At 53.2% G+C, this 12,353-nt stretch overlaps 3 protein-coding genes across 3 annotated transcripts; 2 read left to right on the forward strand and 1 right to left on the reverse strand.

Moving 5' to 3' along the window:
• Positions 1-1,825: 1,825 nt before the first annotated feature.
• On the forward strand, positions 1,826-3,015 carry J4E78_010232 (uncharacterized protein; the record flags this gene model as incomplete). The annotated part of the gene is made up of 2 exons (XM_049370811.1): positions 1,826-1,922; positions 1,973-3,015. The coding sequence occupies 2 exons, from the start codon at positions 1,826-1,828 to the stop codon at positions 3,013-3,015; spliced, it is 1,140 nt and encodes a 379-aa protein (XP_049217548.1).
• An 875-nt stretch (positions 3,016-3,890) lies between these two features.
• Positions 3,891-5,597, forward strand: J4E78_010233 (uncharacterized protein; the record flags this gene model as incomplete). The annotated part of the gene is made up of 3 exons (XM_049370812.1): positions 3,891-3,895; positions 4,060-4,108; positions 4,140-5,597. The coding sequence occupies 3 exons, from the start codon at positions 3,891-3,893 to the stop codon at positions 5,595-5,597; spliced, it is 1,512 nt and encodes a 503-aa protein (XP_049217549.1).
• Positions 5,598-5,808: 211 nt separating this feature from the next.
• Positions 5,809-12,353, reverse strand: J4E78_010234 (uncharacterized protein; the record flags this gene model as incomplete). Its single annotated transcript, XM_049370813.1, has 2 exons — positions 5,809-6,076; positions 6,142-12,353. The coding sequence occupies 2 exons, from the start codon at positions 12,351-12,353 to the stop codon at positions 5,809-5,811; spliced, it is 6,480 nt and encodes a 2,159-aa protein (XP_049217550.1).

The raw sequence follows: 12,353 nt of genomic DNA on the forward strand, positions 1-12,353 counted from the left end.
TGGTTGAGGGGTGCTTGGTGCTAGTCTCACACCGATGGGTGGCTCACAATTGGGTAAGGAGGCGTGAGGCTGAGGAAGCTGATGGTTCTGGGCCGCATGGCATCAGGTGCAACGTCGAATCGCAACTGTTGATGCAGTCATACCAGTTTCCCAAAAGGGTAAGAGGCTGCATATGCCTTTACACTGGCCTTAGGCGAAACGGGTTCTTATACAACTGACAGGGGTGTGTGCCTCGCATAGCGACAGCGGAAATCCACCGACAGGCGCGGATTGCGACGGGTAGGTGTATCGAAAAGGGAGCCAGGGAGCCCTGTGGCGTCGTAAGACTGAGCGTTCCCAAGGAAGTGGAAGCGATACGATCTGATCTTGGCACACGGTGCATTGTAGATGCTGAAGGACCCTTAAGGCCCCACCCGTCTCTTTCCTGGTGGTGTGATTCACTGCTGACGCAGAGAAACTTACATTTTGTGCGAAGTGAAATGCGCCATGCTGACTTCGACCAATAGCTGATTGCTCACCATCGCGGTGTTATCATCAGCAGCAGTTCTGATACCTACTATCTGCAATGCCATTCCTTGGATAGACCAATTAATGAATGGAGCGCATGTGCTGGGGGACGGATCGACATCTATTAGGTTCTTCTTAATCAGCGTCCATGGATCAGCCTTGCTTTCCTGGAAGTGCATCTGACCCCAGGAATCTTCCAAGATACTCCGGCTTGGTCACAGCCGCTCGAGACTGTATGCGTGTCCAGATTGTTGCGACGAAGCCTCAGCGTATTCTGACCTTTTGTGGATGAGTTCGTCAGTCTCTTCTTCGTCGCGTGAGTAATCCGCCGAACGCAGGGTAGTAGGTTGCTCCGAGGACGGGAGCAGCACGGACCCTGACACGCTTGATTCCAAGGTTGCGGCCTCAGCCGCTTCCTAGCCAGGTGACGTCGCGCGCGAACTTCGTCCTCTGACAGCCCGACGCTACATCAAGTAACTTTAGTTCGTCAAACGTCGAGCGAGAAGCGCATATTTTCGATGTGAAAGATGCATGCTTTGATGGAAGAATTTCTGCAAAAAGTCGGAGGATTCAAAATCTCGCCGCGTCTTGGGAAACGGGCCGAAACTGAGCACACGCCCACGTCCTACCAAGGAGGAATGAGACGCTAAGAGATCTTTGTACACGCTGCACAACACAACAAGAAGCTCTAGAATTTTTTTATAATGCCTACCTTATATTTTATGTAGCAGACTCTTTTCTATATAATAAAAATTTCTTAAGAGCTAGTTTTTGTAGCGTTGTAAAGTTGTAAGTCGCTTAGAAAGTGTCGCATTTTCCCCTGATACGACGTGCGCCCATGGCCCAAATGAACCGAGGTGCTTAGCAGTCGAGGCCTCCCCTATATTTTGGAATCAGTACTAGTCCCCCGCCGAACCTCGTCCGCGATCAGTAACCGGTTCAATCTTCACACCGAAGGGGTGTATATTGCACCGCAGCTTCTAGAAGAGAAGTACATGTATATTAGAGCGCGCGAGCTGGAGAATAGCAGAATAGCATCATCGTTACCAAAAACATAACCGTCAAAACTGCACGACGGCATAAAACCAGCGTTGAGGCTAACCAGACACCTACACAACATTTGGAGTTCAAGAACACACCATTCGGCACCAACCCACACGAAAATCAATAACCAGGTTCCAAGATGCAGAATAATCGTCAACTAAGCGATCCGGTGACATTGCCATCCGGTCTTGTGTTCAAGAACAGGCTACTCAAGGTAGACAACGAAGAAAACAAACGCAGTGCGACCATGTTCCTAACACACCCATAGGCAGCGATGGCAGAAACCATGTCAAAGTCTCATGACCCAACAGAGACCCTTATGTCGGCCTACAAAGCATGGGGAAAGGGAGGATGGGGCGGAATCATAACGGGTACAGTAGAGCTCTCACCAACTGATCTTTTTCAAGACTAACATGCAAAGGCAACGTGATGATCGATGAGCGCTGGCTCGGAAACGCCCTCGATGTCTCTCTCACACCCAGCACTAACCCCGAACTCATTGCTCAATGGCGCAGATATGCAGAAGCATGCCGTGTCGAAGGTACCCCAGCTATCGTCCAGCTTAACCACCCCGGCCGCCAAAGCCCTCTTGGAGCAGGTTCAAAGGGGCTATTCGAGAAGAACATCGCACCAAGCCCTATCGCACTACAGTTTGAAGACAACATCTGGGCAAAGACGGCGCAAAAGCTCATCTTCGGCACCCCTCGCGAGATGACAGTTGCAGAAATCGAAGACGTGGTGAAAAGACATGCCGACGCAGCCAAGTTCCTCAGCGAAGCAGGTTTCGACGGCGTAGAACTGCACGCCGCACACGGATACCTACTCAACATCTTCATGTCCCCGAAGACCAACCATCGGCAAGACAACTACGGTGGCTCAGCGTTCAATCGCGCCCGCATCGTTCTCGACATCATCAATGCTATCCGCGCTGTCGTTCCATCTACATTTACAGTCGGCATCAAGCTCAACTCCGCTGACGTCCAACATTCCAGCGATATGGAGGACGTTATGCAACAGATCGGTTACCTCAAGGATACCGGTATCGACTTCCTCGAGATCAGCGGTGGATCGTACGAGAACCCTAGGATGATGAAGGGCGACGAGCCACAGCCTGGCGAGAAGAAGGTGTCTGAGCGTACCGCGAAGCGCGAAGCTTTCTTCCTGGATTTTGCGAGGGTGGTTAGGCAGAAGTTCCCAGAGGTGGTTTTGATGGTTACAGGTGGTTTCCGCAGCTTGGCGGGTATGCGGGTCGCGCTCGACGAGAATGCTTGTGATCTCATCGGTTTGGCGCGACCAGCTGCTGTGGACTCGAGTTTTGCGAAGAAAGTCTTGGAGGCAGAGGCTGCGGGTGGTGATGTCAGTCTGAGGCTGGATACTGTGAAGCCGAGCTGGTTGGTCAGCAAGATTCCGGTCAAGGCTCTAGGTGCTGGTGCGGAGAGTGTAAGTCTGGTTCCCGAGAAGTGAAGATGTGGATACTAAAGAAATATCAGGCTTTCTACGGCGCTCAGATTGAGCGAATCGGTAAGGGGCTGCCAACAAAGACGCCTCCTACCACTGCATGAGATGAATCTGGACGATCTGTGTCGCTTTTATAATATCTCAAACTCTCTAATGTGGTCAGCCATCGTTTTATACTCAGGAGTTCAACAATAGATTTCCGGGCATTATACCAATCCAATCAAGCTTCTAAACGTTGTAAAACCTGTCCTGGAATCTTCCTAGTTGAGCAAATGCCATACTGCTGATGATCTCATGCGTTCACTAGAGGATTGATCAATTGTCAACACATCGTCAAAAGAAGCGTGATCTAGACACTTGACAATGCGAAAGCTCTCGTGTAGGAATTGCTGCCACCTTGTGCATCAAGAAAAATGCGGCGACGTCTATTTCCATCTCCTGTGGATGAAAAAGCATCCCAAGATGCCTGATCGTGCCTCATCACCCAGCCCAGGACTTCACCAATCAACGCCTCGCATTAGGTACAGGTTTCCAGTAAATCGTGCGTTCGACGGAGATCTCCAAACCTGCCCGATGCGGTATACTGAACTTGGCCAATGAACGGTTTCCTTTTGGTACCAGTTTCCAGTAATGGGCCGCCTGTTGCAGTATTCGACGGATTTCAGGTCCTGCCTGATGGAGGGGGTTGACAATAGCCAATGGGCTTGCAGTTTGGAGGGCCGAGTTGCTTCCAGGCCGTCTTCGATGGATCCCAAAAGTTGCCTTATCTGGGTGACCGCAATCAGCCAATGAGGATGCGTTTTATGTACCTAGTTTAAGGTTTTTGGCCGCTGTTCACCTCGAGAGTGCTTACGTCTTCGATGGTTTTTGAGAACTTCCGGATGCGGTAGGTTGAGCTCGGACCACCACTGAGCCGCGGCCATCCCGAAAGATTTGGGACTTGCACGGCGGGCTGCATCATCGTGTCATTCACGTCTGCTGTACTGTTTACAACTCGCTGCTTTTGTGCGGCGCCTCCGCCCATGTCTATTTGCTCTAATTCGGTGCGAGCATTGTCGCGCTCTCGAGTTTCGCCAAGCAAAACGCTCCTTCCGTTCCTGTACCAGACACCCACGATCCAGCAATGGCAGTCCGCCACACGACCAGTTGCTCGCCGCAATATTCACACCCCTTCGCGCCCGTACGTTAGCGAGGACATTCCCTTCGAAGACGATGCAGATCTACCGCCTGTTGTCGATCAACAGCCTCCCCGAAAGACTACTATATCTCGCACCGAGCGGGCCGTGTTCCAGAAGTTGTACAGGAAGTTTGATAACGAAGGGCGCCAACAGAAGAAGAAAGACCCTTTGGTAGATGTCGACGAGGTGTTCGAAGAGTTCCAGAAAAATACAGAAGATTTCCCGAGTACAGAAGATATCCCGAGACCCTCGCTAGACAAGGTTTTCGACGAAGTGCTGAGAGGCGATCCGCGATTGCGCGCATTGCGTACACAGAGAACGAAGGCTCAATCTAACAAGCAAGATGCCGCTGGTGCAGAAGTGGGCAAAACGCAGAGTAGCAAGAAGAAGGGCTCGATTGTGGAGGCAGCGAAGTTCAGAGAATTGCGTCTAGCGGAACAAGAACGGATCGATAGCCTCATACGCAACGCACCCACCGATCGCGCCCTCTGGCAAACCCTCGAGCGCGAAGTCTTTGCCAAAGTACGCGACCTAGATCTCGACAACGCCAGCGGCAGCCCCACGAAAGAGCCAACCGCCAAACCCAGCTACAACGCATCGAAGAAGTCATCAGAAGCAAAAGCCGCTTACAAACCCTCCCCACCCTCCACCGAAGCACGCATCCTCTTCCACAACTACCCCTACCACCTCATCACCGCCGTCACCACGCTACGCACCGAATTCCCCTCCTCCCCCCTCCCTTTCTCCATCCTCCCCACGATCAAAAAGCTCGGCCGCTCCTCGCACGCCCTCGGCGCAACAACAACGCTCTACAAGCACCTGATCCGGACGGCATGGATCCAGCAAGCCTCCTACATAACCATCAACATGCTGCTCAAAGAAATGGACGACAACGCCATCGACTTCGACGCCGACATCCTCGGCCTCCTCGACGCAATAATCAAGGAACACAACCAGGCGAGGAGTGGCGGGCTAGGCAAAGAGATGGCCATGTTGTATGGCATGGAGATGTTTGCTGATGGCCTTACCAAGATTAATACGTGGAGGAAGGTGGTGGCGGAGAGATTGGGTTTGAAGAGTGAGGAGAAGAGGGCGAGTAGCTCGCTTGTTAGGAAGACGAATAAGAGGTCGGATGATCCGAACTGGAAGGGGCGGACTGGGTGGTGGAAGAAGGATGGTAGTACACAGGGGCCCGGAACGCAAAGGAAGGCTGGTGCGCAGGAATACATGCCGCTTGTTGAGGGCGTTAACCCGGGCGTTGATGGGTCTTTCCCGGAGGCGGCGTCTGCAAAGGGCGGCGAGCAGGTCGTTCCGTCTGAAGACGCGGTGCCAGCGAGTGAGAAGACCGCTGCTGAACAGTCAAAGGAAGACGAGCCCACCGATGACAATCGTGCGGAAGTCTTAGTGTAGCATCATCATGTATACCACATTGTATCGTCACTCCAAATGCTAACATTCACTGCGCGGATGAGACATACTCGATACTTTCCACGTTCACCTAGATCACGATAACCCACATCATACATTTCCATGACGTGCAACAATGAATGAAGATAGTCAATTCCAAAACGCCTACTACAAACCCTACACTCATACAATCATAACTAATGACACCCGAAATCTACAAACTCTCCCAACCCCCATTATTAACATCGCCCTCCAACCTCCTCGCAATCAGACTCTGCACTCCGCCTTCCAGCCAAACCTTCCTCAGCAACGCATCATAACGCTTCTGGTTCAAGAAGAGCTGGTGATGACGGCGCAGCGCAGGGTCAACTTCGCCGTGCTTGTCGAGGTAAGGCGCGACGTGCCAAGTGCCGTGGTCGAGATTGAGGAAGAGAATCATGCATTTGCGGATGTGTATGAAGAGGCCAATTTGGCCGCCGCATCTGTAAGGACAACATTTTAGTATGGCATCTTGAATGATGTAGGGACTGTGAGGGAAAAAACGTACTTTGCTAGATGCTGATTACAGCCTCCACGGTTTTTGTTCGTCATACAGCACACGGCTTGACTGCACATGATCTCGCCGCAGAAGAGGCAGAGTGCGGGGTCTGTCAGTTCTTTGCCGGTTGTGGGGCAGCGGCGGCGTATCGCTTCATCGGTTAGGGTGTCGTAGTTCTTGGGTAGGCCGACGAGTTCGAAGATGGCGGGGTGGGAGAGCGAGACTACGGGCTTGAGTGGGTTGTTGCCGGCTTGCGCCCAGAGGAGATGGCGGAGCCAACCTCCTACGATGGAGCGCGTTGTGTGGGCTGCTGATGTACCGCTAGCGAAGGAGGCAAATATCTCGTCGAGGGACGGTAGTCGGAGGATGGAGGAAAGACGTGCAAGTTCGGGCTCGTCTGCGCGTTCGGCGGGGACGAGTGGGAGGTCGATGCCGTAGCGTACGTGCATGAGGATAGCCGCTTTACGGACTAAAGGCAGAGCGTAGGTTGAGACCATGGTTTGTATGAAGCCGAGGAAGTTGGGTTCTTTGAACTGTGATGGAATGGACATGTTATCTGTGTCCAACGAGGCGGGTGAGTCGCCCGTGTTGACGACGTTGAATACGACACAGACAAAGAAGAGCAGGTTGTTCATCTGGTCAGGCGACGACATGAACCCATTACTGACTTTCTCCTCACTGATAAACTGCTCGGGGGACGACACGAAGGGTTCTGGATGCAGTGCCATCTCCTCGGCAGCCTGATTCTTCACACCTAGTGCGAAAACAAAGACTACCCGCACGATCTCGGCAAGGTAACACAGCCGCATTATGTGGTGGATGTCGAGATTGGTTGCCGGCACGACGCCCACCGCGCACTCTGAGAGGAAGATGAACGGATCTTGGCATAGTAACGGTGCGATGCTCTTAAGATCGAAACTCAGTACATCTGGGTCAGAGATGCCTGGATGTCCGACCAACAGCTGGCGGAACTGGCGACGCTGATTTTCCGAAAACTCATCTGTGGTCTTGGTCGGTCCCTGACCACGTAGGCTTCCGATGGCGATGTACGACGAGACGGTCTCAGAAAACACCCGTAGATGGGTGATTGCTTGCGGAGAGATCTTGTCGATCAACGTCCCACGCGCTGATTCGGACTGCACGCCTCGCTGAGCAATCTCGGCGGCGGCGATAGAATACCCAAGAGCTTGTGCGAGCACGTCGGTATGCGTGAAGTCGTTTGTAACTGCGGGTGTATGCGGATATGCGAACGAGGAGTGAACGTTGTTGACTTTCAAGGTCTCTCTCAGCCTATGGTAGATCTTGATCAGTTCTCCCATTGGAACATCCTGTGTGAGAGCAGGACTGCTCTGAGAAGACCCTAAGCCAGCTTCGGCGGCCTCAGGAGGCTGCACACCCAGGAACGCTGGGACCTGGAACCGAGGTGCAAGTTGTCCTGATTGTGACAGAGCAAGGCCAGTCGAAGGTAGCGGTGGCTTCAGCAGATCAGGCAAACGACTCGATATTGGCTGGATGAAGTCCCGTTCTGCGTATTCATACAGCATCTTTTGATCGTGCGACAAGTCTGCTGGAACCTTCAGACCCTTCTCCAGACTCTTGTGGGTTGCAACCAGTTGTGATTCCAGCCAGGTATCGAATGGCTCCTCCGTCTCAAGGACGCCCGTGCTAGACACCTTCTTTGCTCTCCAGATGATTGGCAAAAAGATGTTTCCAAGGGCCTTGCACAGGGGACACATAAACTCCTTTAGCTCAGGCCGCTCGGGGTGATTGCGCGCAATCTGGCTGACATGACGTCTCTGCGTAGCATTCAGGTATACCTCAAAGCATGCAAAATGCATGATGTGTCCGCAACCAGTAGTGACTGGACCAGGTGTGACCGAAAGAGGAGGGAATCCCTTTCCTAGTTCTTGTCTTTCGCTGGTAACGCGCTCACCTGAAGCAGTGACCTTCTCTACCGTACGCCGGTTCTTGCCGGCCACACCGAATGGGCGCAGGTCCTCAGCAGATCGATCGAGACTGGCCGGCGTCTGCACGACTTCGTCCACCCACTCTTCATCCTCGAGAGGAGTTTGCCGCATGATTCTGCTCTCAGAAATATATCCAAAAGAACCATAGAGTCTCTGCTCGTTGCAGTCTTCCTGACACAAGATGCATGTACCGGAGGGGTATTTCAGGGTCTTCTCTTGCTCAACGAGCCCCCCGGTCTCATCTTCCAAGTCGCTAAAGTCATCTTCACCCCAGTCGAACTCCTGGTTGGCCAAGAACTTGCCCTGTTGCTCTTTGAAGGCTGCCATAACTTTCGCCTGCCGGTCGAGTGCTTGCTTCTTCTTGAGCTCTTTGTGTTCCTTGTCCTGAGGTGCGGGTGAGGCAGTATCCATCCTGTCGGCTGGCATGTTGATTGCTGCCGCTGCAATGATGAAAGATTCTTGTTGGCGTTGCTTGAGCCTATGAAGAATCAGGCTTATCTTCGGCTCGCATGCCTTGAAGGCTTCGTTGTCTTGCAGGGTCTTCAGAATCGATAGAACAGTGGGGTGGTCTTTGACGCCCACATTTGCGTTCTTGGTCAACACGGACGTGACAAAAGAGTCGGGCATCTTCTCGGACCAACCATGCTCTCCACTCTTGTCCTCGAGGATAGCAACAAGGAGGAGCTGTAAGACAAACTGGATGTATGTTTCAACGCGAGTGGCTGGTATGCTCGGTGTGGCCGATCCTGCCCTCAACCCATATGCCAGTAGGTAGTATATGATCTGCGTAAACAATGGTGTTCTGGTGAATGCCGACAGGTCTTGGAACAGACCTGAAGGAATCGGGCGGAGCTTCGGCTCATAGACGATGTCGCTAGCTTGTTTTCCAGTCTTCTTGGCCATGTAGGCCTTGTATGTGTTCTCTGCTTCCTCTCTCTGGTTGCGGTTGTACTGATGAAGGTAAGGATCTACCAAATCGATGTACTCCTCCTTCAATTCGAAAGTCCCGCTATCAGATAATCCCTCTGGAGCTCGAAATCTAGTCATTTCAGACAAGACAGCGGGGAATTCGTCCATATTCTGAATCCGATCTGACAGTCGTGCGGTCATGTCAGAGAAAGAGAGTGGCTTGAAGCACAGTACATGAGCAATGTCCTTGCGCATAGACGCTAATTGAGACTCATCGTTGTCCTCCGCAGGTATCAACGATGTGCGCTCGCTGAGAATGATGATGAGCAGATGCACAAAGTCCTCGACCACGTCAATAGCTTGGCTGTCCTCGAACCCATGGTGACTGGCTTCGTACTTGCCAGTCATCCATCCGTTTAGTCCGAATCGGTCGATCATTGACGCTAGGAAGACCGACGGATCGCAAAGGACGAGTGCAGACTGTAGGAGGAAGATGTCTCGCTGGTGCGATACGTCTCTCTGTGATACACTTCGATACTGCGTCATCTGATGTCGCAATGTGATGCCGTTCCTGACCCAAATGCCTGCACGCATCTGAGCTAGCCATGAGCACACTCGGAGGGGAAAGTCGAACATGGCTAGTAGGTATTCCTCAGGTTGATGCACAGGAATGGACACCATCGCCGGGTTGAAGTCCATCTGCAGTTCGCTGGGTGAGAATAGAAGCAAGCGCAAGATGTCGTTCCGATCCATGCTCCGCGCTCGATCAATGAGCCATGATAGAGTATAATGAAGTGCGTGATGGAAGCTCATGGGCTGTGTCGCGACAACGTAATCGACAACCTTGTACGATGGCCCATAGAAGGTAGAGGGTTCGGCGTCAAATTCGAAGACCTCCAACGTCTTGAACCTGGTCTCTTCTTTGAGCTCGGTCTGGTCAAAGCGTCTACGTTCAGCGCCTAGAGAATTGATGATGGCTACCTTGGCGGCTGCACGAATAGCACGCTGGATGTTGGACGGGTCCTGACCGCGGCTCCAGGCAAATGATTCGGCAAAGTGTCTACACAACTTGTTGATTTCTCGGGTGATGAGAGAAGCGCTGATCCATGCTTCCGACTCAAACTCAAGATGCTCGCCCACTTGGCGAACATTAGGACAGATACCTTGGTGAAGCTTTACGAGGTCTAAGAACTGTAAGAGGTACCGCGGCTCTTCGCGAATTCGCTCCTGGACGAATTCGGAACCCAAAAGATACTTCATATCGAGGAAGAAGTGATACATTCGCCGGTTAGTCACAGCCCCCTGCTCGAAAGCTAGTGTTGCTTTGGGGTCGACATTTGAAGGGTAGCCGACCTGACGGGTAGTCAAGAAGGTGTAGAGAATAGCCATGAGGTTTGTAAGGAAGTTGCCACGTTCGACAACCTCGGACGTAATAGACGGAGTTGTCAACATCTGCAGAGAAAGGTTGATGATTGAGTGGTCAGGCTCACGGTCGGCAATGAGGTAAAGTTGTGCGAGAGCAGTATAGACGCCAGCAAAGCGTAGACCTAAGAGGCGCTTGAACTCAGGAATGGTGACGACGGTGCTGATGAAGACATCGCGGATACCGATGCGCAACTGCTTCCACATGCGCAAATCATACAATATCAAGTGATCAAGCCTCAGGCGTTGCCAGAGGTCTTCGTGAGGTGGCGTTCCAGGCTTCTTACCGTAGCTTTCAGGCCGTTCTAACCAGTATTTGGCTGGCCGCGCTGGCCGTAGTGGCAGTGACCGGGTATGCGGTGTCTCTGGAACCGGCAGTATCGGCTCGGCATGGCTGAGAGACGGTGCGCCAACCATAGGCTCACTATCCGACTCGGCCGGCGTGACACTCTGCTCGAGTTGAGCACGCTGCGGGTGTGCAGGTGGTGGTGGCGGTGGTGGGGGAGCAGGGTAGCCTGCCATTGTGGCTTCAGACACTTCAAGCGCCTCGTCTGCGCTTTCGTATGCCTCCATCTCCACGTCGCCATCGTTGTCCTGAGCGCCGACCTCGTCAATGTCCATGTCATCTTGGGTATCTGCTGCAGGCCCGCCATCGTCGTCATCGTCGTCGTCAGAGGCTGTAGTGTCGTCGTTGGTATCGGTGGTTCGCTGTCGCTGGACCCGGATGATACGAGCTCGTCGCTGTAGTAGCATGCCGTTGAAGAAGCCATCCATTTCAGCTTCCTTGTCTTCCATCTCGTGATCATCCAGACCGTTCTTGCCGATACTCTGGTTTGATGCTTCGCTGCCAATGCGCCACGGCTTGAGGAGCTCCTCACAGACGGTGCGGCGAAGTATTTGGTTGTCCTCGCCGACACTGCAGCCTGCGATATCCTGTATCCACTCAATGAGTACACCACCCATCTGCTCTCGGAACGTGTCTCTTGCGGATCGAATAGTGACAGTGAGCTTGATCTCCTCGATAATCTTGGCCATGCGAAGGAGGTCTTTCAGGTCGGTCCTGTAGACTATGGCACTGCGGCCGACGTCGTTGATCTCATAGGCCTTTGCCAGGCCGAACGCCAGCTTCTGTTTGCACGCACGAGCGACCTGGTCTCTGACGTCGTTGACCGTGTGTTTCTCATCGTTCCACAGTACTAGGCAGAACTCGTCGCATTCCTCTGTCTCGTCGCCCAGGTCGTACCATCGTGAGGTTAGGCGCGACTTGCGCTCGTCGTCGAGGATCGACTCTTCCGACTTGGGGTGGCGCAGTTGCTCCGGCGAGCAGGAGAAGACGTCGATGAGGTAGTCGAGGGTCCGTGCAATGGTGGTGCGAATGGTCTCTGCGAGTTCGTCTGGTAGCATGGAACCCTCTCTCGCCTTGCCTGCAGCCTTGGACTCGCGCTCAGGGTCTATCGAGTGTATGTTGCAGTGTACCGGCCGTATCCAGGCCTCGTCATCTCCGCAGTCGCAGCAGCCAGAGTTGCCGGGCGAGACGCTGACAAAGACCTGGTGCCCCTCATGGTCGGAAGCGTCAAAGCAGCGGGCGCACAGCACGCAGGTGTCGTCGGCGCTGCATGTCTTACACCGGTATGTAGCCTCGCCGTTCTTGAATATATGCCCACATGGCTTTCCTCTCGCGGCTGGTGTATACTCGGCGCCTTCTACGGCACCCTGGGCGTCGCGCAGACTCCAAGGCTTCTCTGCATCCGTGGGAAGCCCACTGGGGAAGAAGTGCGCTAGGAATTCGGGGCGACCAGCAAGAGAGCGGAAGAGAATCTCGCGCAGCTCTCGGTCAGCGGCGAGCTCAAAGCGGTAGTTGTGTCGTCGTGGGAGTTCGCGCAGATGTCGGCATAGTTCTTGCTCGTGCAAGGACATATACAT

Source organism: Alternaria triticimaculans, assembly GCF_023758025.1.
Source record: "Alternaria triticimaculans strain BMP 0046 chromosome Unknown scaffold_28, whole genome shotgun sequence".
Taxonomy (NCBI): domain Eukaryota; kingdom Fungi; phylum Ascomycota; class Dothideomycetes; order Pleosporales; family Pleosporaceae; genus Alternaria; species Alternaria triticimaculans.